The sequence below is a fragment of the Anomalospiza imberbis genome, chromosome 4 (assembly GCF_031753505.1).
Source record: "Anomalospiza imberbis isolate Cuckoo-Finch-1a 21T00152 chromosome 4, ASM3175350v1, whole genome shotgun sequence".
NCBI classification, from domain to species: Eukaryota; Metazoa; Chordata; class Aves; order Passeriformes; family Viduidae; genus Anomalospiza; species Anomalospiza imberbis.
The window spans coordinates 3,407,757-3,434,011 of record NC_089684.1 but is presented as its reverse complement, the minus strand read 5'-3'; the positions used below and the strand labels follow the sequence as shown (position 1 = coordinate 3,434,011).

Below are 26,255 nucleotides of genomic sequence, written 5' to 3'. Positions count from 1 at the left end.
GAGAAATTTGCTATCTTATCAGAACACAGAAATTATCTTATGATAATTTAGAAGTATCAGGTTTTCTTCTTCACCAATGACATTTTTATTGAAATAGATGTATGCTTTCTTCAGCTCAGTTTTTCTCAAAAAGACAGTGTCTCAATCAGCCTAATGCAGCGTAAATCCTAGTTTGTGCATTTTTAAAGTCCTTTCATTATCAAAAAAACCAAACCAAAACAGAACAAAAGAAACCCCACCAAACCCCACAAAAAATAAACCCAAAAAACTCCAAAAATTAAACAAACAATACCCAAAAACAACACAGCAAAAAAACAAACCAAACCAAAAAAGCCCAAACCCCAGATTTCCGTGTACTTGTCCTTGTGCTTAGCACGTAACATTTTCTGTAAAGCATCACCTGCTACTCCTGTGACTCAGCTTTACACAGCTCACAATCCAATTACTGTATCATGCTCAGGCTACACAGTCCTGAGCCATCCCCACTGCCCTGCCTTTAGCAGCAGGGAATTCCACCCAGTTCAGTCACTGGGGGTTTGGCTTCTAATTGCCCGGAGAGGCAATTTGCAGCACAAATGTGAAAGGAGTGAAGAAGGAATGATGGTAGGGATGAAAAGACAGGACACAAATGAAAATCAGTAGCAGTGATGAACAACAGGGGAAAGATTTCCCCTTTTTTCAAGAACCTCTAATTCTTATGTTCTGAAGAAGCAATGGCAATGGGGAAAGCATAAAAGATGTCAGTGTCTAAACTAGGACTGTTGTAGTTTGGTTTGTGGAGTATCAGCGCTCTGCTTTTCACGGTGTTATTTTTTTGTCTCCCTTATTTGGAAGAGGTGGAACTGAAAGGTCTGCTCCAGTTGTATTCCACATTCATTCCCAACCCTCCTGAGGACATAAGGGTCTGAAATGGTCCTATAGGCAATTCTGAGCCAAAAATGTGGCAGGATGCTGGACTAAACCTAGTCAAGCCGACTCCCAGATCTTCCTAAGTATAGGAAGCCATTCTTTTATGTACAGAGACCTAATAAATCTTCAGATGCACTAGTCATTCATTTTAGCAGTAGGTAGAACAGAAATGTTTTCCTATGCCAAAAAAAAACTCTTAGAACAAGAGAACCAGAGAACAGGTTATATACATATAACTTAATTTCACTTTCCAGAGAAGAAAAGCTTCTGCTTTGGTTTAATCCAAAGAGAGACAGCACATTACAAGTATATGAGATATGGGTAAGACCTCTCCTGAATATTGAAATGCTTCTAGTATTGCCTGAAAACAAACTGCACACTTTAGAATACACTTCCTGCTTCCTTCATTCCTAGTGGCAGTAATAACATTTCCATGCGGTAAATAATTGTTAAATACAAATATGGAAATAAGTTGCAGTATTTTTGAGCTTTCTGATCCCTCAAATAGCATGTAGCTAGTGTCAGTGTCTGTGATTTAAAAGCATGATACATGAGTAAAGACAAAAACAAGACTTGGAAGAGTAGACTGGAATGGTATACACAGGTGTCAAATTGGTCTGTTGGACCATACAAGTACCTCGGGGTGCCCTTTAGGTCAAGCAAACCCTAAGATACACAACTGAAGACTTAAAAAGGGGAATGTTACTATATACTAAATAAGTGAACAATTTAGGTGGAAAAGCCCCCTTACAAATGCCCACTACATGCACAATATATAATTTAAGGAGACCAGATCACCAAACTACAGAGCTTAACCTCCAGGCCACTCTGAAAGAATTTATTGGTGATAGAGCCATGAAAACACAGAGAACTGTGTAATTTTCCTGTTACCAAAGATCTGTATAATGGGTTTAACAGAAAAAACTACTGACAAGAGATTAGTTCATGTCTCAGTTTCAAGAGAAGAGGGTGCATGTGAAAGTTTGGTTGTATACATTTAATTCACAGAGCCATTGTGTCAGTACAAAATGTGGCTCTGAACTTCCTTAAGGTATTTCCAGTGCAATACCCTACAATTTAGCACTTTTAAGTGTAAAATATCACAACCACCATAAATTAAGCCATATATTTTCTCACCTGATAAAAGTAATATAAGGAGTACTGCGAAGAAGTCAGGATACTCCGCTAGCCCGGAGTAGTTCATTTTGAAGTAGGCACTGAAGAAATGACCAATCTGTTTTCCAAGAAGTTCATCAAAGGTGCCACTCCAGGCTCTTGCTACACTTGATGTACCTTCATAAAACACATGCATGTTTAGGGTTTTACATCCATACAGCTACTTCTACAGAAAAGGAGACAAAACTAAACCTGTTGCTACTTGTATTTACAAAAGCAGAGCTTGTGATGTTTATTTTGCTGAAGAATTTTAATGTTTAAGAATTTTGCTTGTTAAATGGTAACAAGTTTTTCTAGAACCAAAATATACAATTTTTTTTGCCTCAAAAAAGATTGCAGAAATGATTTCTGTGTCATTTATGCCTGATCCTCGAAGAAGCTTATTTCTAGCTATTTCTAATTTCTATGACATATGTTAAACAATAAAAAAGTAACATAAGAAAGCACTTTAAGAAAGAACATAAAGGAAAGTTTTCCCACCTTTCCACCAAAGGAAAGTTTGTAAGTAAAGCAAAAAAAAAAAAAAATACTAGCAGGAAACATGTTACTAGAGTCTGTATTTAAAATTAATACTCTCTGTGGCAAAGAGTGCATGGGCAAATACAGTTTGGCCAATCTTATTTGTATAACTCTCCTCTCATGAAATATATTTTAATACCATACTGGGGAACACCCACCTTGTAGGTACACATCTAAAGCTAGGCATGTTCATACACAATATAATGGAAATCTGGGACATATTCCTCTGGGAAAAATAATTTTTAAATCCAAAAATGTTATCTCTGCTGAATCACTGAAATAGCTGTTATCCTATCTGCCACATAAATATTGATTTTATTCGAATCTGGTCAACTTTGTATTTGATGGGATTACCTGATAGGACAGCACTTAATTAGCACAATGATATAGTAGCAAATTAGTACTTAAACACCATGACTTTCCTGTAAGATTCTATAGTGGAGTCCCTGTAAATATCCTTGCTGTATATATTAAAAAAAAAAAAAAAAAGCTTATTGATTTTACTGAAATTATTTTTGCTGACCAAAAATGGCAAATAAATCTTGTTTATTCTTGTGCATCGTGACAGAATTGTCTGGCACAATCTTCATACAAGGTATGTGGCTCATACATCACACTGTTACAAAAATATCTTGCATAAAACCTGTTTGCAATGGTGATGCTCAGAAGGACATAACCTAATCAAACTACTTTGGTTATTTAATCTTAGCAGGACTAAAAAGGAACAGCAGCTAAGTGTAGAGACAGAAAAAAAAAACAGCCCTAAGTCTGTATCTTTTATCTGCAGTCTCAAAAATCCCTGGGACCAGTGTTTGTTCTTAAGCTTACCTATAATATAGGATAAAACGAGATTCCAGCCAGTGATAAAAGCCCACAGTTCACCCACTGTAACGTAAGTGTACAAATATGCGGAACCAGTCTTGGGAACACGAGCGCCAAACTCGGCGTAGCAGAGACCTGCCATCACAGATGCAATGGCAGCAATGAGGAAAGAAACAATGATGCTAGGTCCAGAATCAGATTTGGCTACTTCTCCAGCAAGGACATAAACACCAGCACCAAGGGTACTTCCTACTCCCAGGGCTATAAGGTCCAGTGTTGATAAGCATCGGCACAACTTGGTGTCCTCAAGACTTTCGCCGCCCATGCTCTTCTTCCGCACCAGACACCGAATAAAGGACAGAGCTGTTCCACAGGGCAACATGGTGGATGTAGAGCTCTGAAATAAAGGAAATTCCAGTATGCAAAAGTTGACTCTGGTGAAAAACAATGGGAAAAAGCATTTGCATAAAGAACTTTATTCACATCTTCGTGTTTTGTGATGTTAAATAAGATGGCATGTGCTGTTTCCCCCGGAAACAAATTAGGGATACGCTATTCCTAAGTTTATATGTAGCACTTATGTCCCCAGGGAAAGAGATCCATTATCTTTAGGTTTATTACATTGCTGTAAAAAAGAAGAAATTGTTTATAATTATATGCTAATGGACACTTCTTAACCACTTCTAAAACAGAAACAGCCTATTATCTCATACATCATAGAGCCTTTTAAGATAAGGATCAACACCAACATAAATAAGGGGGTTTGGGATCTAAAACTAAAACTATAAACAGCAAAAGTTTAAAATACATTATTCTGAGAGTGGCAATTCAATATCCTTTTGTCTTCAAATACATAGCTTTTGCCTTTAGAAATTGCTTCAGTAAGAACTGCTTCAAAGCAGATTAAAATAGTGTTTCTACTCTCTCACGCACCAGTGAAGTTTCTCAGATCTAGTTATCCTTACAATAAATCTTTCACATCTCTGCCTAGCAATCATCTGACAAAACCTAATGGGCTAACTGCTCACTCATCCCATGCCAGCTGCAGTTCTTCAATATTCTCAGTGCCCATCACAGTGTGGGATGTGATCAGCTCTAGCACACAAGCTCAGATTCTGTGACCAACGTGGTCCTGGTGGGCAGTGCTTCTCTGGCCTGTGATATGGGTGCCTGCTAGGAGCAGCAGTGATCCAGCTTCCCAACTAAAACAAATGGTCACTGAGAGTCCAAAGCATTTGCCTGGGAGGGAGGACATGGGCATCCCACAGAAAATAATATTTTAAAGAGGCAACATTAATGTACAAGCTCTGTCTTCATGTATTTGTTTGGATTGTATTGTTGATGGCTGAGAATTTGGTAAGAATCAAGCAATAACATCTGCCATCGTCCAAAACTGATGTTTGTCTTTGCATATCTATATATCTATACTCTGTTCAAGATTTGTTAAGTGGAACCCACCTGGGAACTGAAAATCTATTTAATTTAGATGAAGATATTCTGCTGGTTTATTTCTTCCTGGTCTGTATCGGTTTCCTAGAACAGTAAAGGACATTTCTACTCACACTAGTTCAATCCACTAACAGCGATGGCTTGGTGTGAAGATGGATAGCTCAATTAACAGTGCTTGATCATAAAACAAAGAGTCAGAAGCAGAGAGTATCAGGAACTCTGCCATCCTTATACAGGATTGCTTGGTGAAAAAAAAACATTGAAGAGAGAAGAGAAAGAACATTTTCACTCTATTCCTGTAATAGCTACTCAAGTACACTCAAACACGCCACTTCTGCCTTCAAAGAGCACCCTTAAGAAGAAAGGTCTCTATTCCCTTTTAAGTAAAGGGAATTTGACAAAGGGTAGTGAATGGAATTGAACAGCTGTGGACTTTAATCCCCTTAGAAAGATGATAGGTGGCCCAGGACAGTGGGAGGAGGCAGACAGGCAAGTTTCTAAAGCTCTGCTGCAATTAGGTAGTCCTTTCAGCACACTAGGCTCCCAGAGGCAAGAATCTGCCCATGGTACGTGGACTCACTCACTACGATGATTTCACCAGTTACAGAATTTAATATTCATGTCGGCAGAGATCTACAACATCTTCTAAGGGAATTAGCACTGAACTGTTCAGGCAAAATTCCCTGCTGTATCTCCTGAGCTCTTCAGGAAGAGCAGCCTTTCTTTGGGCCTGAGGCTGAGGCACTCCACTCCCACATAGCCAGGTTTATTTTTCCTGGGCTGCACTTAGACAAATATTCTGAGGCCACTTTTTTTTTTTTCCCTAATGACAGTTCTGAAGCTGTAGCAACCACTTAGGATGTTATATTAATATGCTTATTAGTCTGCAACCCATGTGACAGGCAGCAACACTCTTGTGTTTCCATGCTCTTCACCTTAGCAATTTCAATGTTGCAGAAGCATAGTATTTTTTAAGGAATTATTTCTCCCTCCCCCCAGATAATATTTCATTTCATAATTCATTACCGGGAAAAAATACCCTGGCAGATCTTGCTCTCAGACCACTAAGAAATTTCCAAGACTCTTGTTATTCAAATGGCATTTCAGATTGTTTTGCTTCTCTGCCATTTAGGACAAGAAGTCCTGAAAACTGTACAGCCATTTACTGCAGTGCCAGTAAGTGGTATCATATTGTGGTTATCTCTGCTATTATATGCTAATATCTCTGGATATTATGGTTTTCCCTGCTGAGAAGGAATCTCTATGGCAAAATAGGAGGAGTTTTTCTGCTTCTGATTTCTGCTTCTTCGGGAAGAGAAGGAGGCTAGTTCTTGCTAGCCACAAGCCAGTAAAAGACACCTCTTCTGACAGAAACCCAGCCTTTCTTCTTTAGCCTTTAGAAACTGGAGCACAACCAAAGACAAAGTTCAGTATACAAACTTTGTGTCTGTAGAGGAAAACACCACACATCATGTGCATGGCAAACTTCTCTTTGTAAGTATATCCATCCTAATATGGACTTGACAAACATGTCCTTTTACAACAAGCACTGTAATCTAGCACACCTTCCAGTTTCCTACTCTTATTACGCCTAAACTCATAGCAAAAAATGCCTGAACCCTGCTTCACAACTTCTGTTGCTGCATGCCAAGTGCAGGACTGTACCTCAGGCAATCCTGTTCCTCAGGACTGTACCTCAAACTGTATCTCAGCCCTTTCACATTTGGCTGAGACATTCCAAGACTTCACACTTGATAAGACAGTGCAGCAGGAAGAGCTGATGAGCTTACAAAGCTATCTGGCTTCACACAGGACCAAATGACATAGCTGTGAGGTGACAAGTGTCCTCAGAAATGACTGACAAGTGTAATGTTTTTCTGAGGAGTCCCTTATAAAGCAGATCCTTTAATGCATGACCCCTGACAGAAAACAGCCTGAGCAATGGCTCACTGCCGACGTGTGCTGACTCACAAGCAGTTTATCAGAACACTGAGGCAGAGCACATCTCATGCTAAAACACAAACCTACAGCAGCAAAGAAGGCAGCAGCTGAGTGTGCCTTTTGGTGGCAGCATTGTCCTGGACAAGCTTATACTGACCACTGCCATGCACTCTTATAAAGGGTCTTATTCCTGCAGACTCACAGATCTTATTCCTGAATTTGGACAAATATTAGTTTTCTTTTCTGCTGATCTTTATGGCAGAGAAGAACATGAAGTAGGGTAAATGAGCACATTAAAAATTATCTCTCCTACTTTTCGACTAGCAGGTTTCAGTATTTTCCTAACTGCTCCTTTATTCTTCCTCCTTTCCCTGCTGCAGCCTCATCCTGCCTCATCCTAGCACACGACTGTGGGCTCTGCTTCGTCTTGGCCTCTACTGTTGTGAGCTCTGCCAGTGCTGGCCTGGGCCCCTGCTGAATGTGCTGCACAGCTGAGGAGCACTGGCTCTGCTATGAGCCTTCCTGGAAAGGCACATTTGACAGCTAGGGAAAGGGGGTTTTTGATAATTACAGTGGGTAATCAATCAAGAAGGAAGTGAGTGCTTTTGAGGCTTCTCTGATGCACCTGTCCTACATTTCTTGGAGCAGAGCTGGATGGATACCTGCCTGCCTTTTAACAGCAGTGTTGGGCATGTTGCCTGCAAGGACCACCAGTCAGGGTGGGCCATACTGTTCATGCAGTTTAAACAGAGAAAATATTGAATCCGTATCTTATACAGAGTTTAAACATAGGCAATGAGTTATAAGAAACCACAAAGGAAAACGCCCTTGCACTCACCAACAGTATGCAGTTATTTCTAATTAAGGTGTGGAGACAACCTGATTAGTGTCTCATGCAATCCAAACTGTGCTAGGCTCTCTTTGAAGTCCGCTTTACAGAGAGCGCTGCGTCACAAGCAAAGCAAGTTTCACTTTGTCACAAGCAAAGCAAGTTTCACTTTGTCACAAGCAAACTGTGAAGTCTGTCGGTTACCGACATGGGCACGCTCCTTCGGCTGCGTACAAGTGAGATGGCAGATCTTTGGCTCCCCATGTGCTGGGTCACTGCACTTGCAAGGCTCTTTTAGGACCAAGTTTTAATTTAGCTACAGGTTACGCTTTAAACACCGAATACACCTCCAACAGTCCTTTAAAAAAGGCAGGGCTCAGTTCAACTGCCTTAGACTTGAGGACCAACAACCAGCCCTTATGGAAACCTCCTCCTTCCTTGAACGAATTCCTAGAGAGAGCTGCTAAGCTAGCCATTCTACCGCTCAGTTTTACCCCTTCAGCCATCTTCAACAAAGATACAGGCAGGAGAGGAGGACATAATTTAGACAAGAAAGGAACGTGACAGGTTTATCTAACAGGGGGAGGAAAAAACAAAACAAAACTTTCTTTTGTCTGGTGGACTTTCACAGTATTTGTCAGAGTACCTGAATAAACAGGTATTTCTCGAATCCCTTTTGGTTTTTATTGTGTTGGGTAATTTTTTTCTCTACAGCATCTGCTGATAAAAAATCATCTTAATTTCAGACTGTCCTGGCCAATTGTAAACCAGATCGCTTACTGCTTGTCCACTACACATCTGAATGCCAGGCCAAGCAGATGAGCTCAGCCTTACAATTCATACCAGCTCTTTGATCATTTAATCTGTTGTTAGCCCTCTTCTGTCAGGAAATGTCTGGTGTCAGAGAATTTGTAACTAAAAACACAATGCAAGGGACAAAGTGTGTATCTGCAAAGATTATATTAACATTTAAACCTCTTTTGACTACTTCACAGTCATATAAAATCTACCATTTCTGCAAAGTATTTTTCATGTAAATATAATCTAAACTAGCCTCCTATCCCCCACAAAATTAAAAAAATATGTGGATATTGGAGCAAAAAAAGGTAACTTACATCTTGTGCCAAAAATTTTATTTCCATTGAAATAAAATTTTAATTGGATTTTTCATACATGCTTTAAGTTAGTACACATTAAACCCAAACTACACATGGGAAAATCCAAAGTTTTGCTGCAGTTGCCGTTCAACTTTTCCCACAAAATTTTTCATTAAAAATTCTCACGAAAAAACCCATTAAAATTTCATATGGAAATCAAATGTTATAAAGCAATATGAAACCTCTGAACATTTTAGAACTGTTGAGATTTATGTTTAATGATTTTTGAAGCCAAAATAAAATAAAGATATTTTACTCAAAACTATTCTGTTGAGCCAGGATTATATAATATACTATTGATTTTAGATGCAGTAGTTAAACATTTTAAACAGTTAAGGATAAAATTAAGGATAAAAGACTCCAAGTTTGGAACATATTGAAAATGGGAAAATATAAATATATGCTGGTTAATACAGATTAATTTAGCATATTTTTTCAGCCTTATTTTTCCTGAAAAATGAGCTATAAGAAATGCATATAAGAAAATTTTATGCATTTTTTTTTCTGTGCAGCATTATTCAAAATTGTAGTATTATATTTATTAGATCCTGTACAATAATATATGAAAGTAAGGTCTTGTGAAATAATGCAAGTAAAAGAATACAGAGATGAAGCAAATCTAGGTATAGTCTATGATTTGCGTGTTTGTACACACAGGCACAGCCAATACATTATTTTTCTCCAAGTGTCCATAAAAATTCATGTGGTGCCCAAGACTTTCACGAAACTTCTAATGGCTTGAAATATTTAAAGTAGCCTATTTCAAAAATAAACCGTAAAACTGGAGAGCAGCACCTGTAACAGAAGTATAATGCATAAAAGGGAAAAGCAAAGCAAGCTTTATCATTCAAAGAGTAGAAACACCTAGTCAGACTGGGAAGGAAAATCTAACTGCATCTTCTATATAATAAGACAGAATCTTTACCAAAGATAGAATAATGGTGTCATGTAAACAAACTGCATACCACAGCTCTTGCTACTCAAACAGCGCATACGTTAAAGGCAACGTTTCCTCAGATAACCTAGGCTGCTTTCAGGTTACTTCTTTCAGCAGTAAACTTCACTACTAACCTGATTCAGAGCAACTTCTGCTGGGCAAATTTCTGCTCCTCTTACTCAGTCCCGAACTCCTCCTGTCATAAATAGAAGAGTAATGACTTAAAGTGATTTTATTAAAAGACTTGCTTTAAAAGGCAGCTGCAGATGGTGTGGGAGCCCTCAGTGTTGAGGGGTGGAGGCTTGGCAGCCCAGGTGATTGGAGGGCTGTGAGCTGGCCTGCTATTTGCCCAACCAAGAGGCAGGGAGGGAAGGAGGGAATCTCGCTGGCATTCAGATAAATCCTATCCACTCTTCATGTCTTCATGACACAAAACCCAACTAGAATGCCATTTCCTGCATTTAAAATGCCTGTGTCAGGGAAACTAGCTACACATCCTGAAGGAAATGCATGGGGGTATCCCACTCTGATACCCTTCCATTGCCCTTGTGAAAAACAAACTGGTTTTGAAGCATATTGAAGGATGTTTTGCAATGTTTTGAAACCTGAGCAAATTTTAGAAGAATATATGTAATTTTGAAAGTATTGCTGTGGCTAGAAGCAACACAGAAGGCAGTATATTTACAGAGATGGGTTAGAGCCCATTCTGTTGAACTGGGGTAGATGTACCATAGATGATCTTCTCCTTTATATGACTTGAAATGAAAAATGCTGAAGACTGGACTTAGAACAAGCCAAACATTCCTGTGACACAACCAATAAATAAACCTCAGTTTCTTAAAAATTAGCTTCCAGAATAAACCAAATCCCAATGTATAATTTACAGCTCTATTTTTATTACTTCCAATGGCAGACAACCCCACTCCAAACATGTAGTAGTATTTCCAGCCAGTATTCTTCACAGCATATTGTTTTTTTCTAAACACACGTTTCAATCACTTTATTTTTGTTCAGCTAACATAACATAAACCGTGCAGAGAAAAGTGCTATGCTTCTCATCATTAAAAGGTCTTTCCTAGAAAAATATGTAGAAAAACACATTGCGTGGCATACCGTCACAACTTTCTCTCAGTTTTTACTTCTCCCTTGGTGTAAAGTCTGCCAGTGCTCCAGAAGCAGAGCACTTTTTGCTTCATGAATAGCCGTATTTCCTGCAGCCTCATGCAAGGGAAGAATACAAGCTTTCCTCAGCTCTCCAAGATCCAAGGAGAAATGCATCCAAGAAAGTGTGCTTCACAAGGGTGGGCTGTGTTTCAAGACCAGGAGTCCAGCTTACATTATCCAAGCCAATTATTGTCTTACAGTCAAAAAACATATTAAGAGAAAAGGTCTTTTTTTGCTGAAGGTCTGCTGATGACAGTGCTAATGCTTCTCCTCATGTTGACCTCATCCTTGTTAAAGATGAACTTTCTTTCACAGTTAATACACAGTCAGAAGACAGATACAAGAAGTTATGCCACAGGTTAGGTTTCTTGTGCAGAAATGCATGACAATCACTTTTAAGGAACATCACTCTGTCCTGTGACAGTATCTAGGCATTTTTTTTACCAAACTAGCACTCTCTAACAAGTCCATGAGAGATTCAAGAATTACTCAGATGGTTCTTGAATATCTCCAGTGAAGAAGACTCTGAACCTCTCTGAGCAATCTCTGACAGTGCTCTGGTCACCTGCACAGTAAAGAACTTATTCCTCATATTTAGCCAGAAGTTCCTGTGCATCGTTTTCTGCCCATTGCCTCTTGTCTTTTTGCTTATCTCTCATGTGTGATAACAATTAATCCCTGGTTGCACCAGTACACTTATGGATCACTATAGTGACAGGGCTGGGCTACTTTGGTTTGTCTAATTTTCTAAAACCTTATCCTGAGAACAGTAGCACACAGATGCTACACTGCTAAAGGCATTCAAACCTAGATCCTTCCTGGCTCCCAGTCAAGAGGCAGGGAGCACGCTGGCTGGTGAAATAAAGTGGCTTACATCTGTCCCACCTCGACCTAGCACACTGTGGGGTAAATCGGTATAGCCCCATTATGCAGTGTTTGCATCAAAGGTCCCACAGACAGACCCTGAGACAGCTTTGGGTGTGTTTTCAGTAACACGTGCTTGAAACTACAAGATCATGTTGCCACCCCCCAGAGGTCATTTTTGTAGATTCAGCTGAGAGGTGTATTTGTGTGGCTGAGGGTGTGTGACAAAGCAGCATGAGAGAGATGATCATAAAGGGCTGGGTCTAGTGGGGGATCAGTGAAGGATGGTGAAGGATGCCAGATGTGCAGCTCTTCGGACAAGACTAAGCAGACAGAGTGCTGTCTGGTGGCAGCTCCCCGTATAGCATACCCAGCTTCTCTCTCGGAGGACACTGTTGTTTCTCTCCAGGAAAGAGCTGTGGTAGACCCACTTTCTGGCTCCTGGTTTCTTTCCAGTTATAAATCCAGCAATGTTTGGACCAACAACATTAAGTTCTGACTTTAGAGACTTTTCTGCTCCTCAGCAACTATATCACTTGGGTTAATCCAAAGAGCCTCATTCAAGAGTTCTCTGATTTACATACCCCAAGTACTTTTGTAGCACATTATTTGCATTAAAAAGTTGATCAAGAATTCTCTTCTTGCCAGGAAGCGGTTGGCCATATTAGAGGGAATGAACTGAAGGACAAAATTATTTTATTTTATTTTCCTATGGAGGGCTCCTTTTAAGACTTTCCCTTAGAGTGTGAACATATTTTTATACAGTTACGCAGAAATTCATCTTGGGGGATCTTAATTTTACAAAAAAAAACCCCGAACAAATAATTTTGAAATCTGCACAAACTGAAACAGAGTCCTCAGATGCCCAAGTGACAAAGTGTTTAAAAGCTTCTCGGTTGTTGATTCTGACTTGTCTCACAGGCACAGCCTCACAGCTACGGGCCAAAAATCTGAGTTTTACATAACTAGACATGTTAACTGTGCACACACATATCCATCTGCTTGCCCATATAACCCACCCAAGTTAAACATGAACAAAAGTGCTTGCAGGCCCAGGCCTTAGTGAACCATGGCAATCTCTCCACTTTGCAACCAACTGTAACAAACTCACCTTTTGTCATGCACAATGAAAAAGAAACACAACATGTATTGTACACTTTGTGCAGCTCTGATGGGTTATGAGAAGATGTACTGGTACTCATAAGAGGATTCATCAAGTAGCCAGCAAGAATCTTTTCAAGATAAACTAATTACATTTTAGTGGTTCTGACTTGTGGTTCTGAGAATAAAAATCCAGTGCAATCTGTGTGCTAATCTACACAAGATGATCATAAACATTCAAGAGAGAAAGAATCTTCATCAAACTCAACAGCAGTGTGGGCTGTCTCTATAATTTTATGACAGGATTAATTCTGAAGAGATTAAATTACAGTTCAACACATTTTAAAGGACTTCCTATTTATTAAAACAAAAATATATTTATTTTAGATTGCTCCTCGTGGTTTAAGCAGATTACTGTAACTAGTTCCCACAAAATATTGTACAGATTAAAATAAAATTATCACTTACCAAGTCCCTCAACTTTTCTTTAATAATTCTTTTTCCAGTTTGTACTTAGGAAAATACTTCAAATCTTGAACTTCTGTAAAAGAAATTTAATATAATTTATAAAAAATAAACACATACTACTAGACTAATCCAGGCAGGAAGAATAAACCTGGAATCCTGCATCATTTCATATGTAGCAGGAAGAGGGGCTACATTAGCACAAATTCCTGTTAGTTTTTTAATCCAGGAATGAGTAATTTAACCTAATATTAAGCATGTCCCAAACAGCTACTAGCTGCTGTTTGCTGAATTCCAAATATTCCCAGGAGTCTAAAGGAAATTTTTGTAGTGCTGACTCACATGCTGTCCCTAAGTCTCAAATCAGATTTTTTGAGAAGGAAAGTAACTATTTAAAGCCATACTATCTATAAAAAAAAACCCACACATACTTTTTTGGCCTTGAATAGAGGATAAATATAGATAGGAAATTTGGATTAAAAAGTTTATAATATATACAAAGAAAAACCAAGAAAATCATACTTAAAACTAAGACTTGAGTTGAAAATAAACTATGATGCTATGTCTTGCCAAAATTGAAATGATTCTCTTTTGCATCTCCCTGGACATCTGGACAAGGTGGGTCGGATGCAGCTCCACATTGCAGCTTGGGAAGGAGCAGGAGAAGGCTCCTTCCCAAGGCTTCCACCAGACAGCTGAAGCATGAGAGCACTTCTCCCTCAGAGGCAGGAACTTACAAACGGGCTTTCAATAAGAGCAAGGAGAAAGATCTAACAGAAAACAAACTATCAAGGCATGGTGGATTTTTTGCAGTGTAAGCTATTGGGTAACATCTTATTCTGCTTTTTTTATAAGCCTGTTTGAACTTACAACATATTGGACTGAAGCAAACGTTAAAAAAAAAAAAAAAAGTATTCAATTTCTGACAATGGTCCATGTTTGAGCCAAATGTGTGAATGCACAGCTAAAGGCCACTTAGGTAGGTAATTAGGCACATTTCATAGAAATCATCCCAGCCTATGAAAATTCAACTGACATTTAAAAGTAGTACTTAATGTCAAAAAAGGCAAAACACCAAGCTTTTTTACCCAAATAATGAGGCTCTGGCATATTAATTATTAAAAGTTGTATTATCATGTATGGAGATAATAGTTTTTTAGTTTTTTTGACTGTGCTTCATTTATAACTTTTCAAGGTCACCCTGTTCTAGTTATCGCTTTCTTCACTACCAGAATTAACCAACTGAAAGTTTATTTCCCAATCCTTCTATAATATAGGACTTCCTTTGACTTACTGTTGTTCACCCCAGCTAATCAATCTCTTTCCTCAGTTTAAAATCCTTACTTGGATTTTTTATTGCTGGAATATTTGTGAGGGTGTTTTTTGGTTTTTTTGGGAGGTTTTTTGGGGTTTTTTTTTGTTGTTGTTGTTTTTTTTGGTGGTTTTTTTTTTGTTTGTTTTGGTTTTGTTTTTGGTCTTGGGTTTTTTTGAGGTTTTTTTTGTTTGTTTGTTTGGTGTCTTTTTTCTGGTTTTATTTTTATTTTTCTTTAAAATTTTTTCAACTGGAAAGGCAAAAAATTATCTTTTTCCCTGTATCAAAAAGAGAAATCTTTCCAGTTACTATCTTTAATTAACATTTTTTTCTATAAAAACCAATTTTGTCCAGAAAATTTTTATTAACTCCATTCCTACTTAACAGTCATTTTCCTTTCTGGAAAATGATGCGAAGTTTGCTTTTTCTAATTACTCTTTTTAATCAGTAACAGAGCTTTACCTTTCACCCCATGGTTACCAAGTTTTCAGTAACAGCCTCTTGTGTAAGACACAAGCAAAAGCCTCTCAGAAAGCAACATCAGATCAATTCCCTATATTCTGTTCTGTTGAAAACCTGGCAGAACCAAAAAATAAAACTCTGAAAAACTAGTAGAGATATATTTACAAATACAGTCCTGGAATATTTTTTTCAGTGATATTAGGAGAGATGCACAATGACTGCAGGATCAAATTTAAGTCCCAAACATTTCCCTGATGAAAATTTTACTGATTTGCACAAAACCTGGTGATTCTCTAGAAGGGATTTAGACACTGGTTTTAAAGTAGAAATACTGAGAATCTTTCACTTGCATAAAATCTTGAGGTGGCTTCTAGAAGTCTATACAATCTGTATTTTTTAAATGGCTTTGCCTGTGTGCTCCTGGGTGCTTCCAAAGGGGAGTTGAAAAGCCAAAAAAATAGCCTAATTTCATGGAGCAAGAGTGGAAATTAAGCAAAGAACTAATGATTCACCCAATTTCTCTCTCCTCCCTTCCCAACCTCAGATGGCTGGTTTGATGGTTTAGGTAGCACCAGCTCCAGGGGTTCCTACGCTGCTGGGGTTGTCCAGTCCCCTCCCTCTCAGCCCATCTGACCAGTGCACCATACACTAATGGGCTCCAGTGGGTCTTTTTGTTTTAAAAAGCAATGTAATTAATATTCTGTGCTGAGCCACTGAAAATCGTTTAAAGTAACTCAATTTCATATATATAAAAAAGTGGCCTAATCCCCTATTATCTGTGGGGGCCAAGAAAGGAACAAGAGTGAGTGGAGAAGAAAGAAAAGCTGAATATATATAATTTAAGACTAAAAGAAATCACAGATGGTCCCAGAAATAGCCTCACTTAAAAATATAATGTAGCAAGGGAAGGAAGGGAATTCCTAGTACACATCTTATTTGTTTCTATATGAGATTTTAAGGCACATGGAAAAGATGCCATCTCAAGCAGTTTACAAAAACCCAACAAAAAACTAGGTCTAATCAAGGTGTCACAACTTTCTCATAATGGAACATCTAAAATGAAGCATGCTTTAATTATCTGCCAATTACAAGGGTTTTTTGAAACTTAAGTTTGCTTTCTTTTGCTTATAGAAATCCAAGAATTAGATGCACATTATTTATATTCCATATTTCTTTTATCTTAAGTCAAAGGCAGTAAGAATTAGTTTTAGAGATTCTTGCATTAAAATTTTGAAAAATCTCCTTTGAAAGCAAATATTACAATGAAATAATGGCTAAGTATTTAAATTAGGATTCTTCACTGGATCTGTACTGGGCTTTAAATATTAAATCAGAGTTTGCTTCCATTCTGTGTGCAAATGGAACTGGGATGTGCCCAGCACCAGTGCCACATATTGCACACACCAGATATTACATGTCTGCTAAGTGCACTGCCGTGATTTATTTTAGGTTTATACATCACAACAATACAAAACAACATAAACAGAAAGGGTTAGTTTACACAACATAAATAAGCTGCATCTGCAATGCTTAATCCCAGAAGCATTAAACAGCATTCTGTGGTCTGAAGTCAGTGCTGTTAAAACCACCCCCAGATTCCTCGCAGGTACTTTCTGCACCCTGCAAAATCAAACACCACTTATTTCAAATATGAAATATCCAGAACTATAAGTCCCTGCAAAATCAAACACCACTTTTTGAAATATGAAATCTCCAAAACTGTAAGTCCCTGCAAAGTCACTAGAGCAACCCTGTTACAGAGCACTACCCTTTGACATTAAATGTGGATGCTCTAGACAGACATTCTCAATATATACTGTACATATCAAGATCTTATAAATCCAAACATCTAACATGATTTATAACTGAGATAACTAATGCCAAAGCATTACCTTTTCATTCTTGGCTTTAAATAGCACCACTACATTTAATGCATCAGGAACACAGCTTGAAGAATATTATAACCTTCAACTGGGTGATTTTATGGAAAGACTTTCAAATTTCTCAGTATTTTTAAGCAAGTCAATAAACAGCTTGACTGCGTATAACATCTCACAAGTAGAACATGACTAAGACTTCAAACCACAGCAAAAACCAGTACTGACCTCAATAGTTGCCCACTGAGATCTTGCTCCCAGATTTCCAGAGCAGTTAGCAATAGGTACATCAAGTGACTCCAACCAGGCTTTCCAGAGAGCCTGAACAGGCTGCAGAGCTCCATGATGTAACATGACAGAGCACTGCAGTCTGCAAGGCCCTGATCAACATCTTCTGAGGGTACATCAAAAACCCTCTGTGAACTTCCATTCAGAAAGAAGTATCTATTTTATTTTAATCAAATCACAGCTATGCATGGCACTTGCATAATCGTGATGAAGGCGTGCTTTCAGATCCATGCAGATTTGATGTAACATATAAAGACCAAAACATTGGCAAGTCTGCCTGAAGAAACCAGACTTCTTGAAATAAATCCACATTCAGCAATAAAAGGACAATCATTTCAGCAGAGCATTGAAGAAGCACAAGCGCTGGTTCATAAAGCAATGAGTGTTCTGCAAATAATAAGTAACATACAGAATAACACAAACAATTGAGAGAAAATTCAACTCAGGTGTTCATGTGTGTTTCTGTACTCCCAGCCAGCCAGCACAACAGTTCTTTACTTGCAACTTTATCTTCAATAGAAATCATCTGGAGGTATTGAAAAAGCAAACGGTTTAGCAGTTCCACAGCTTTTCCAGGAGGCAGTTCTACTTATAAAATCAAAAGTCATTTGAGCATTAAACTGCATTTACTTTACCTATGAAGTTACCAAATAGCCCAGAGGAACAAACCAAATGAATGCTGCCTGCAGTAATGTACTTACAATACTAACTGATGTGCCAGTTAAATACTAGCAAATGTGTTTTCAGGGTAATTTGTGTCACATAACAAATAGGAAGTTGTTGGGATAGCCGTTACTTCTCCCACATGAAGATCGGGTGAAATAGTTTTCCAGTTTTATTTTGTTGTGGCAACAGAAGGTCCCATAAATGTGTAAGTTTTTATTCTATCTTCAGCAAACACAAAGCATTTCAATAAACATTCTATACCACCTCCTCCCCTCAGTAACTTTCTTCCCTTGCCACATCCAATGATCCTGAATGGCATGACCAACATCAGACTGAAAAGGTCAGGGGAAATCACACAGATCATTTTCTCAAACATCCTCTTCTAACTAAGATGTACTGAACATAAGCAATACAGAACTTCAAGCCCATTTAGTTACCAATTTACCATATATTATATGTCTTCATATATTTCTTCTTATCTTTCAGTTATTTAAGTGAAACAAGGTATTTCTCCCCTTATTTATTCCTAAATCAATCACTTTTTCTAATCAATACAAAAATTAGCCTCATTCTCAGCCACCCTGTAAATAAGTTGTGGGGAAAATCCCATAGAATGCTAGATCCTAATACAGCCAAATATATTTGCTTCAAATAACCGCTCCAAATGCGTAAGTCAGGCCCTCAAAAGTCCAGACACTGCAATAAATAGAGCAGGTGTCACCAAGGAGATAGCCTTCCACATATGTTTTGTGTACATGGCTTTGTGTGTATTCATCAGTGCAAACTACAATATTTCCCAGTTCCTACTATGCAAAAAGATACTTTTATTACAGCTGCATCACAATTTTGGAGTAAAAGTGTTCTGCATGCTTACTTTCTTCTCATGAGCTCTGAAAGCAACAACAGCAAATTGAGTTCTGGCTACCGGTGTGAGCAGAGGCCACAACCCAATCCTTACCTGCCCCAAGAGAAAAAGGAGGCCAGGACAGAATCACTATCTCAAGGGCCAAACCCAGAGAACAAGTTGCTAGCTGAACTGCAATGGTCTAGGAAGTTACAGGCAGGAAAGTTCAGACATCTCATTTCAGCAAAAAGCTTCTGACATCAGGTATCTTGTTTCACAGAGTAATTTGAATACAACCCCTTTGGGGTAAAATACTGAATGGAAAATGTCATAGAAATTACTTCTGATTTCAAAATGCCACCACTTCCCTGACAAGTACTAGATGGAATATTTCACCAACCTACTGATTTTTATTGAACCTGACCATTGGTTAGTACCACCTGTAAATGATACATGTTTCCATAGTGCAAAAAAATTTGGTATGAAGAGTAAGCACGTATTCCTCATGGAAACACTATAAAAACATGAAGTTTTAATTGTTCTACACCAGCAACAGATACTCAGAAATTAATTTTGTTACCCAAAATTAATATAATCAATGTCAAATCCTTCATGCCTAAAAAAAACCCTCTTAGCTAGTTTCAATGATAATCAACACATCAGCCATCAGCAAGAATACCTTGGCTAAGACCCTTTCTCACCTATGCATAGCTTTATTGGCCATCAGAAAATGCCACTTTGGCATGCATTTGTCAAACTATTGTTCTTTATTTCTGTCCCTAGAGACTTAGCCAGCAATGCACATGCATATCTCATGCATCTCAATTTCCAGCAGCTGAACAGGCTTAAGAAGAACCAAATGTTCCCTGTCATTAGACTTCCATAACTTCCAGCAACTTTCCTTTATGTCCCTGTATTTTTGACCTTTTTCTAAATTTCACATACATACTAGGTTCAAATCTTCATTATTTTCTGCCTACTTCAATCATGATTCATCAGACAGGAAAATACTAAGATACAGTAATTGCTTCACTATGAAATTATTCATGAAAATGATTTAAATTGCTTCTAGTTTTATAGTAAGAATTGTTTGTTTTGGCTCCAAAGACCCCCTAACATAATTCTGATGTTTAGAAGAAAAACAATTTAGAAATACTTTGATGATAAGAGAAGGAAAATCGCTGCTGTTCTTCAGCATTTTTCCACTGAAATCTAAAAATAATAATTCAAAAGACCAAAACACCTCCACTTTCACAAACGTTATGCAGCCTTCTCAAACAAATAATCTAGAGTTCAACATCTGTTACTTAACTACCTAAAACATTATCTATCATTTTTTTTGTTAAAGAGGTGGAAAAAATAAGAAAAATGCAGCAACTAGTCCTTGCATCACCCATTAGTGATTCTTTCAGGTTATTTGGTCTGCGATAAACCATTTCTCTTCAGAAGAGACAGAAAAGGGAGAAGAGGTGGAGGGTGGCCCTTTATATTAGGGAGGTTTTGGATGTCATAGGTATTGCAACTAATGACAATGAAGTTGAGTCCCTATGGGTAAGAATTAAGGGGAAGGCCAACAAGGCTGACATCCTACTGGGAGTCTGCTATCGTCCACCCAACCAGGATGAAGAGGTGGACAACTTATTCTATAAGCAACTGAACAATGTTTCAGGATCATCAGCCCTTGTTCTTGTAGGTGACTTCAACCTACCAGACATCTGCTGGGAACTTAATACAGCGGAAAAACAGCAGTCTAGAAAGTTTTTAGAGTGTGTGGAGGATAACTTTTTGTCACAACTGGTGGGCGAGCCCACCGGGGAGGGATTATGTTGGACCTGTTGTTCACAAATAGAGACGGACTGGTGGGTGATGTGGAAGTTGGAGGCTGTTTGGGGCACAGTGATCATGAAATTATAGAATTCTTGATAATTGGTGAAATAAGGAGGAATATCAATAAGATCTCTACAATGGACTTCTGAAGGGCAGACTTTGGCCTATTTAAAAGATTAATTCAGAGAGTTCCTTCGGAAACAGCCCTTGAAAACAAAGGAGTCCAGGAGAGATGGATGTGCTTCAAAGCAGAAATCTTGAGGGCACAAGAACAGACTGTCCCTGTGTGCCGAAAGATGAGTCGACGAGGCAAACGGCCAGTCTGGATGAGCAATGAGGTTTTGAAAGAACTCAGTAATAAAAAAAAGATGCATCATCTTTTTAAGGAGGGACTGATTTCTCAGGAAGTATTTAAGGGAGCTGCTAGGGCATGTAGAAAAATAATTAGGGAGGCCAAAGCTCAGTTTGAACTTACCTTGGCAACTTCTGTTAAAAATAATAAAAAAAGTTTTTACAAATATATTAATAGTAAAAGGAAGGGTATAACCGACCTCTGTTCCTTACTGGATGAGGCTGGACACCTAGTAACTAAAGATGAGGAAAAGGCGGAAATGCTTAATGCCTTCTTCGCCTCAGTCTTTAGTGGTAAGACAGCTTGTCCTCAAGACAACTGTCCTCAGGTGGCGCCTGGGAGCAGAGTGGTCCTCTTGTTATCCAAGAAGAGGCAGTCAGAGAACTGCTGGGGCACCAGGATATTTATAAATCAATGGGACCAGATGGGATCCACCCTAGGGTGATGAGGGAGCTGGCAGATTAGCTTGCAAAGCCACTCTCCATCATTTATCAAGAGTCATGGCTCACTGGTGAGGTTCCAGATGATTGGAAACTGGCCAATGTGACACCCGTTTATAAAAAAGGTAGGAAGGAGGATCCTGGTAATTACAGGCCAGTTAGCCTGACCTCAGTACCAGGTAAGATAATGGAACAGTTCATACTGAGCGCTATCACACAGCACTTACAGGATGGCCAGGGTATCAGACCCAGCCAGCAGGGGTTTACGAAGGGTAGGTCATGTCTGACCAACCTCGTCTCCTTCTATGACCAGGTGACCCGTCTGGTGGATGCAGGAAAGGCTGTGGATGTTGTCCATTTAGACTTCAGCAAGGCCTTTGACACTGTCTGCCACAGCATACTCCTGGAGAAGCTGGCAGCCCATGGCTTGGACAGGAGCACCTTCACTGGGTTAGGAACTGGCTGGATGGCCAGGCCCAGAGAGCGGTGGTGAACGGTGCTGCATCCAGCTGGGGACAGTCACCAGTGGTGTCCCTCAGGCGTCTGTACTGGGACCAGTTCTATTTAATATTTTTATAGACAACATGGATGAGGGCATCGAGTAGTAAATTCATTAGTAAATTTGCAGGTGACACTAAGCTGGGAGCTTGTGTTGATCTATTGGAAGGAAGGAGGGCTCTGCAGAGAGACTTAGATCAGTTGGATGGATGGGCAGAGTCCAACAGCATGAAGTTTAATAAGTCTAAGTGCCGAGTTCTACGTTTTGGCCACAAAAATCCCCTCCAGTGTTACAAGCTGGGGAAAGTGTGGCTGGACAGTGTCCAGGCGGAAAGGGACCTGGGGGTGCTGGTCAACAGCCGGTTGAATATGAGCCAGCAATGTGCCTGGGTGGCCAAAAAGGCCAATGGCATTCTGGCCTACATTAGGAATTGTGTGACCAGCAGGAGCAGGGAGGTCATTCTTCCCCTGTACTCGGCACTGGTGAGGCCCCATCTTGAGTGCTGTGTCCAGTTCTGGGCCCCTCAGTTCAGGAAGGACGCTAAGATGCTTGAGCGCGGCCAGAGGAGGGAAAAAAGGCTGGTGAGGGGCTTGGAGCACAAGCCCTATGAGGAAGGTTTGAAGGAACTGGGGTTGTTTAGCCTGGAGAAGAGAAGGCTTAGAGGTGACCTTACTGCTCTCTACAAGTTCCTGAAGGGAGGTTGTAGACAGGTGGGGGTCGGTCTCTTCCACCGGGAAGCAACCGACAGAACAAGAGGACACAGTCCCAAGCTATGTCAGGGAAGGTACAGATAGGATATTAGGAAAAAAAATTCACTGAAAGAATAATAAAGTACTGGAATTGTCTTCCCAGGGAGGTGGTAGAATCACCATCTCTGGATGTGTTTAAAAAAAGACTGGACATGGCACTTGGCGCTACAGTCTAGTTGAGTTGTTAGGGCATAGGTTGAACTTGATGATCTTAGAGGTCTCTTCCAACCTCATTATTCTGTGATTCTGTGATTTTGACAAAAATGCCCTTGTTAAATGCTATCAATCTGGTATACTTAAAAGACAAGCAACAAGCTCTAATTGAAGTAACAAAATAGGATGAAAGTTTGGAAATCTGAGGCAGGAAGTCTGGGTCTAGATAAAAGGATATGAAAGACAAAAAGCTCCTTGTGATTTTCTGGATTAAGAGCAGCTATGTACTTCCTAGCAAAGTTTCAGTGTTGCACAAATTGGACATGTTTTTTTGTGCTAGCCAAATATAGTCTTAGAAATCTATTATTATATACACAGCAGAATTTCTGGCTAGAACAAAAGGTAAAAAATCAGCCTTGAAGAAAATCCAGGTGACTTACCTGGAATTAATTGTCATCTTCTTCTGATTTAGGCAGGGATTTATTCCCTGAAGTCTAATTTCCTATTTCCAAACTCTGCATGCACAAAACTTTTAAAAAAACATAAATAGCAATGAAACCTGGTGCTCTGCTTCAGCACTGCAGATACTTAAGGAAACTGCCATAGTAGCCTGCCTGTTGTGTACAAAACATCTGTAATTACTTTACCTCTACATGATGATAGATGTTCTACCTCCGCATGTGTAACTCTCCAGTAGCACTAGCAGTCATCCGACCTCACCCTGGTTATCCCTAAGATGAACTGGATATGATACTCTACAGTCTCTTGCCAATGTAATGTTGAGAGAAATTTTTGAAAATTGAGAATACAAGTTTGAAAAAGAAAAATGCTGTTCTTCTAGCCATTTACAATAAATGGGTATTTCTTCTGAAATTTTCAAGACAACTCATTTTACATGTGAACTATTAGCTAGGTGATATCCTGAGCAGGAAAGCTAAGACTTCACAAGGGTACATATGGACACATTTCAATTACTTTGCAATTCCCAACAGTTGCAAAGAGAAATGGAAAAAAAAATCAAAACAAACTACAAATCATTAGAACTGATCAATTATCTTCAAAAGAGGCCTTAAAGACTGTTTTATTTTTTCTGATGGGAATTACAAAACCCACCACAAACAGCAGGCAGCTGTGTGATGGCCAGGCAAACTTCTGAAAGGGTGTTCAGGGCAGGCCAACAGCAAATGGATGAATTGTCCAGAGCAGAAAAAATAGGTTTACTCTTGAAAGATATTGGTGGAGTCTGCACTGGACTGCAATGATTCATATGAAACTGGTGACAGCTATTAGGCTAAAACACAAGAAAACAAGAAAAAGGCAGTAGAGCTACTGAGCCCAGAGATCAACCAGATCAAAGACAGCTACTCTTTCAGAAAAAAAGACTCTTTTTAAAATTTTATTTCTAACTTTGCTCTCTGATGATAGTTATACGAGTGTGTGACATTAGAAATTTTGTCATGACCTAGGCATAAATCATCCAAAAGAGCAGCAAATGAACCTGAGAAAGCAGATACTTTACCATTTCATGCCTATCACCATAAAATATACACTGGAAAAAATGATGTGATGACATGCCATGACTTCTTCAGAATTAAAGTAATTCCATGTTTCCTTTCATTCTACTTGTTCCTAATTCTATAATGCAAACTCTGAAAAAAAAAACCCTCTCAGAAAGCTATTTCATATCATTAAAGTTATGTTCTGCTAACAGGTTCTCTTCAAAGACAACACATAAGCAGAGCATGAAAATATCATTCAGCTGGGGAATTTGTTAAAACTATGAGTCTGGCTCTTCCTAAACTTAGCTTAATTCACATTTCTTCTTTTCTTCTCCCCTTCCTTCCACAAAAGACAAAAGACCAAACAAAATAATGTTCACAGTTTGAACTGCTTGGACATAAAGCACATTCATAAGAGCTTCTGTAAAAGCAAGGAGATGGATTCTAAGTGAATGAAAGTTGTGTTCAGAGGATTTCTTTGTTCAAATTTTATCAAACTGGTAAATTTGAGTCTATGGCACACAAAGAATGCACAAGTAACACGCACATGCTGGATCAAAACCTATTTGAAAAGTGCAATCAAAACCAGGTGAGAAGTCATGGATAAGGAGGAGTTAATTTTTGGCATTGGTATGAATTCTGGAACAGTATAAAAGATCAAAAAGAAGATACTGACCATAAAGATTATGACATCTCTACTTCCCCAAAATGAATTTAACATCTGCCTAAGAATATAACTGGGTATTACATGGACTTCTACTCTTAGGCTGGCCATCAGATATTAGCCACAAATAATTCCTTATGACATCTATGCTTAATACAATTTAGCAATGCCTAGAGACAGCCAAAATTATATGCAATGGAATGCCCACTCTTAGGGGAAATATTTTTAACACTTAGATTAACAGAAAATCTTCTTAAAAAAAAAAAAAAAAAAAAAACTGAGGAAGAAGAAGAAGAAGAAGAAGAAAGAAGGCTGGGCTGTATCTAATAAGCAATTTTCTGTCAGCTTTACCAATTTTAAGCAGAGTTTTGTATTATTACTAACAGTAAAATGACCTGGTGACCCCATTTATTTATATAATTCTTGAAGTTGATGTGACTCAAATTCATGGAACTAATTTGTCTGGATAACAGCTTTACAAAGGTTCTGAAGAGTCTAGACATTTTCACTGTGGGAAAAAAAAAAAAAGATGCTCAATCCATTTTATGCAAACTTTACAAGTAATATCCTGCACTCATGCACTCATCCTGTCATATTACAAATTGTACTTCTAAAGTCAACAGCAGATAAACTAAAACATTTGAAAGTAGCTGTGTTTGTACAACCCTGGAAAGTATCAAGGGAAATGGAAATGGCCTTTGCTTCAACTGTTTTGCAAGAAATGATGTAGCAAAGAAAAAGGTCAGTTATCTGCAGTGCTATAGACTCCACACAACTTAATTTTTAAGGCATGTGAAATTTTACCTAATGATGATGTGATATGATGTGATATGGTAAGATATATGATATGATATGATATGATATGATATGATATGATATGATATGAAAAATAAGCTACTTTTCAAAGAAGTACTTAACTATGTTATTTCCTGTCTACACTGATTGAGGATCAGGCAGAAGAAACGTAGGATCCATGAGAAGTTTGAGTACTGTTTCTAGCAGTCTAACACAACTTGACTAATTGGAGAAAGAATAAAAAAGGAGGTGAGTGAAGAGCAAAATACTTTTTTTTGAGTTGCACATCACTCTCTCCCACTATAGCGACAATTTTAGCTTACAATTAGGTTTTAAAACTTTCCTCTGACATACTTTGGCTTTACACCACTGTGGCCTGCCAAACTATTTTCCAAAACTGGTTTAACTAGAACTTTTTCAAACACTGCTGCCAACATATTTAAACTCCAGGACAGGAAGAAAAGAAAGACTCAGGATTTATTTATTTTAAAAAGT

The 26,255-nt window shown here is 38.6% G+C and overlaps 1 protein-coding gene across 6 annotated transcripts in view; it reads right to left on the bottom strand.

The window, feature by feature from the left end:
• SLC7A2 (solute carrier family 7 member 2) overlaps positions 1-26,255 on the bottom strand; it is a 51,861-nt gene that overhangs the window by 13,156 nt on the left and 12,450 nt on the right. Inside the window, exons 1-4 of one of the 6 annotated variants that reach the window (XM_068186823.1) lie at positions 13,337-13,390; positions 9,874-9,935; positions 3,433-3,823; positions 2,047-2,202 (exon numbers count right to left, since the gene is read on the bottom strand). In XM_068186823.1, the coding sequence (XP_068042924.1) occupies positions 2,047-2,202; positions 3,433-3,808 (532 nt within the window). In that variant the 5' untranslated portion in view covers positions 3,809-3,823; positions 9,874-9,935; positions 13,337-13,390. Of the gene's footprint in view, positions 1-2,046; positions 2,203-3,432; positions 3,824-9,767; positions 9,792-9,873; positions 10,236-13,336; positions 13,391-26,255 lie in introns of those variants that run through there. The other 5 variants (XM_068186822.1, XM_068186821.1, XM_068186826.1 and 2 more) reach the window with 5 other exon arrangements.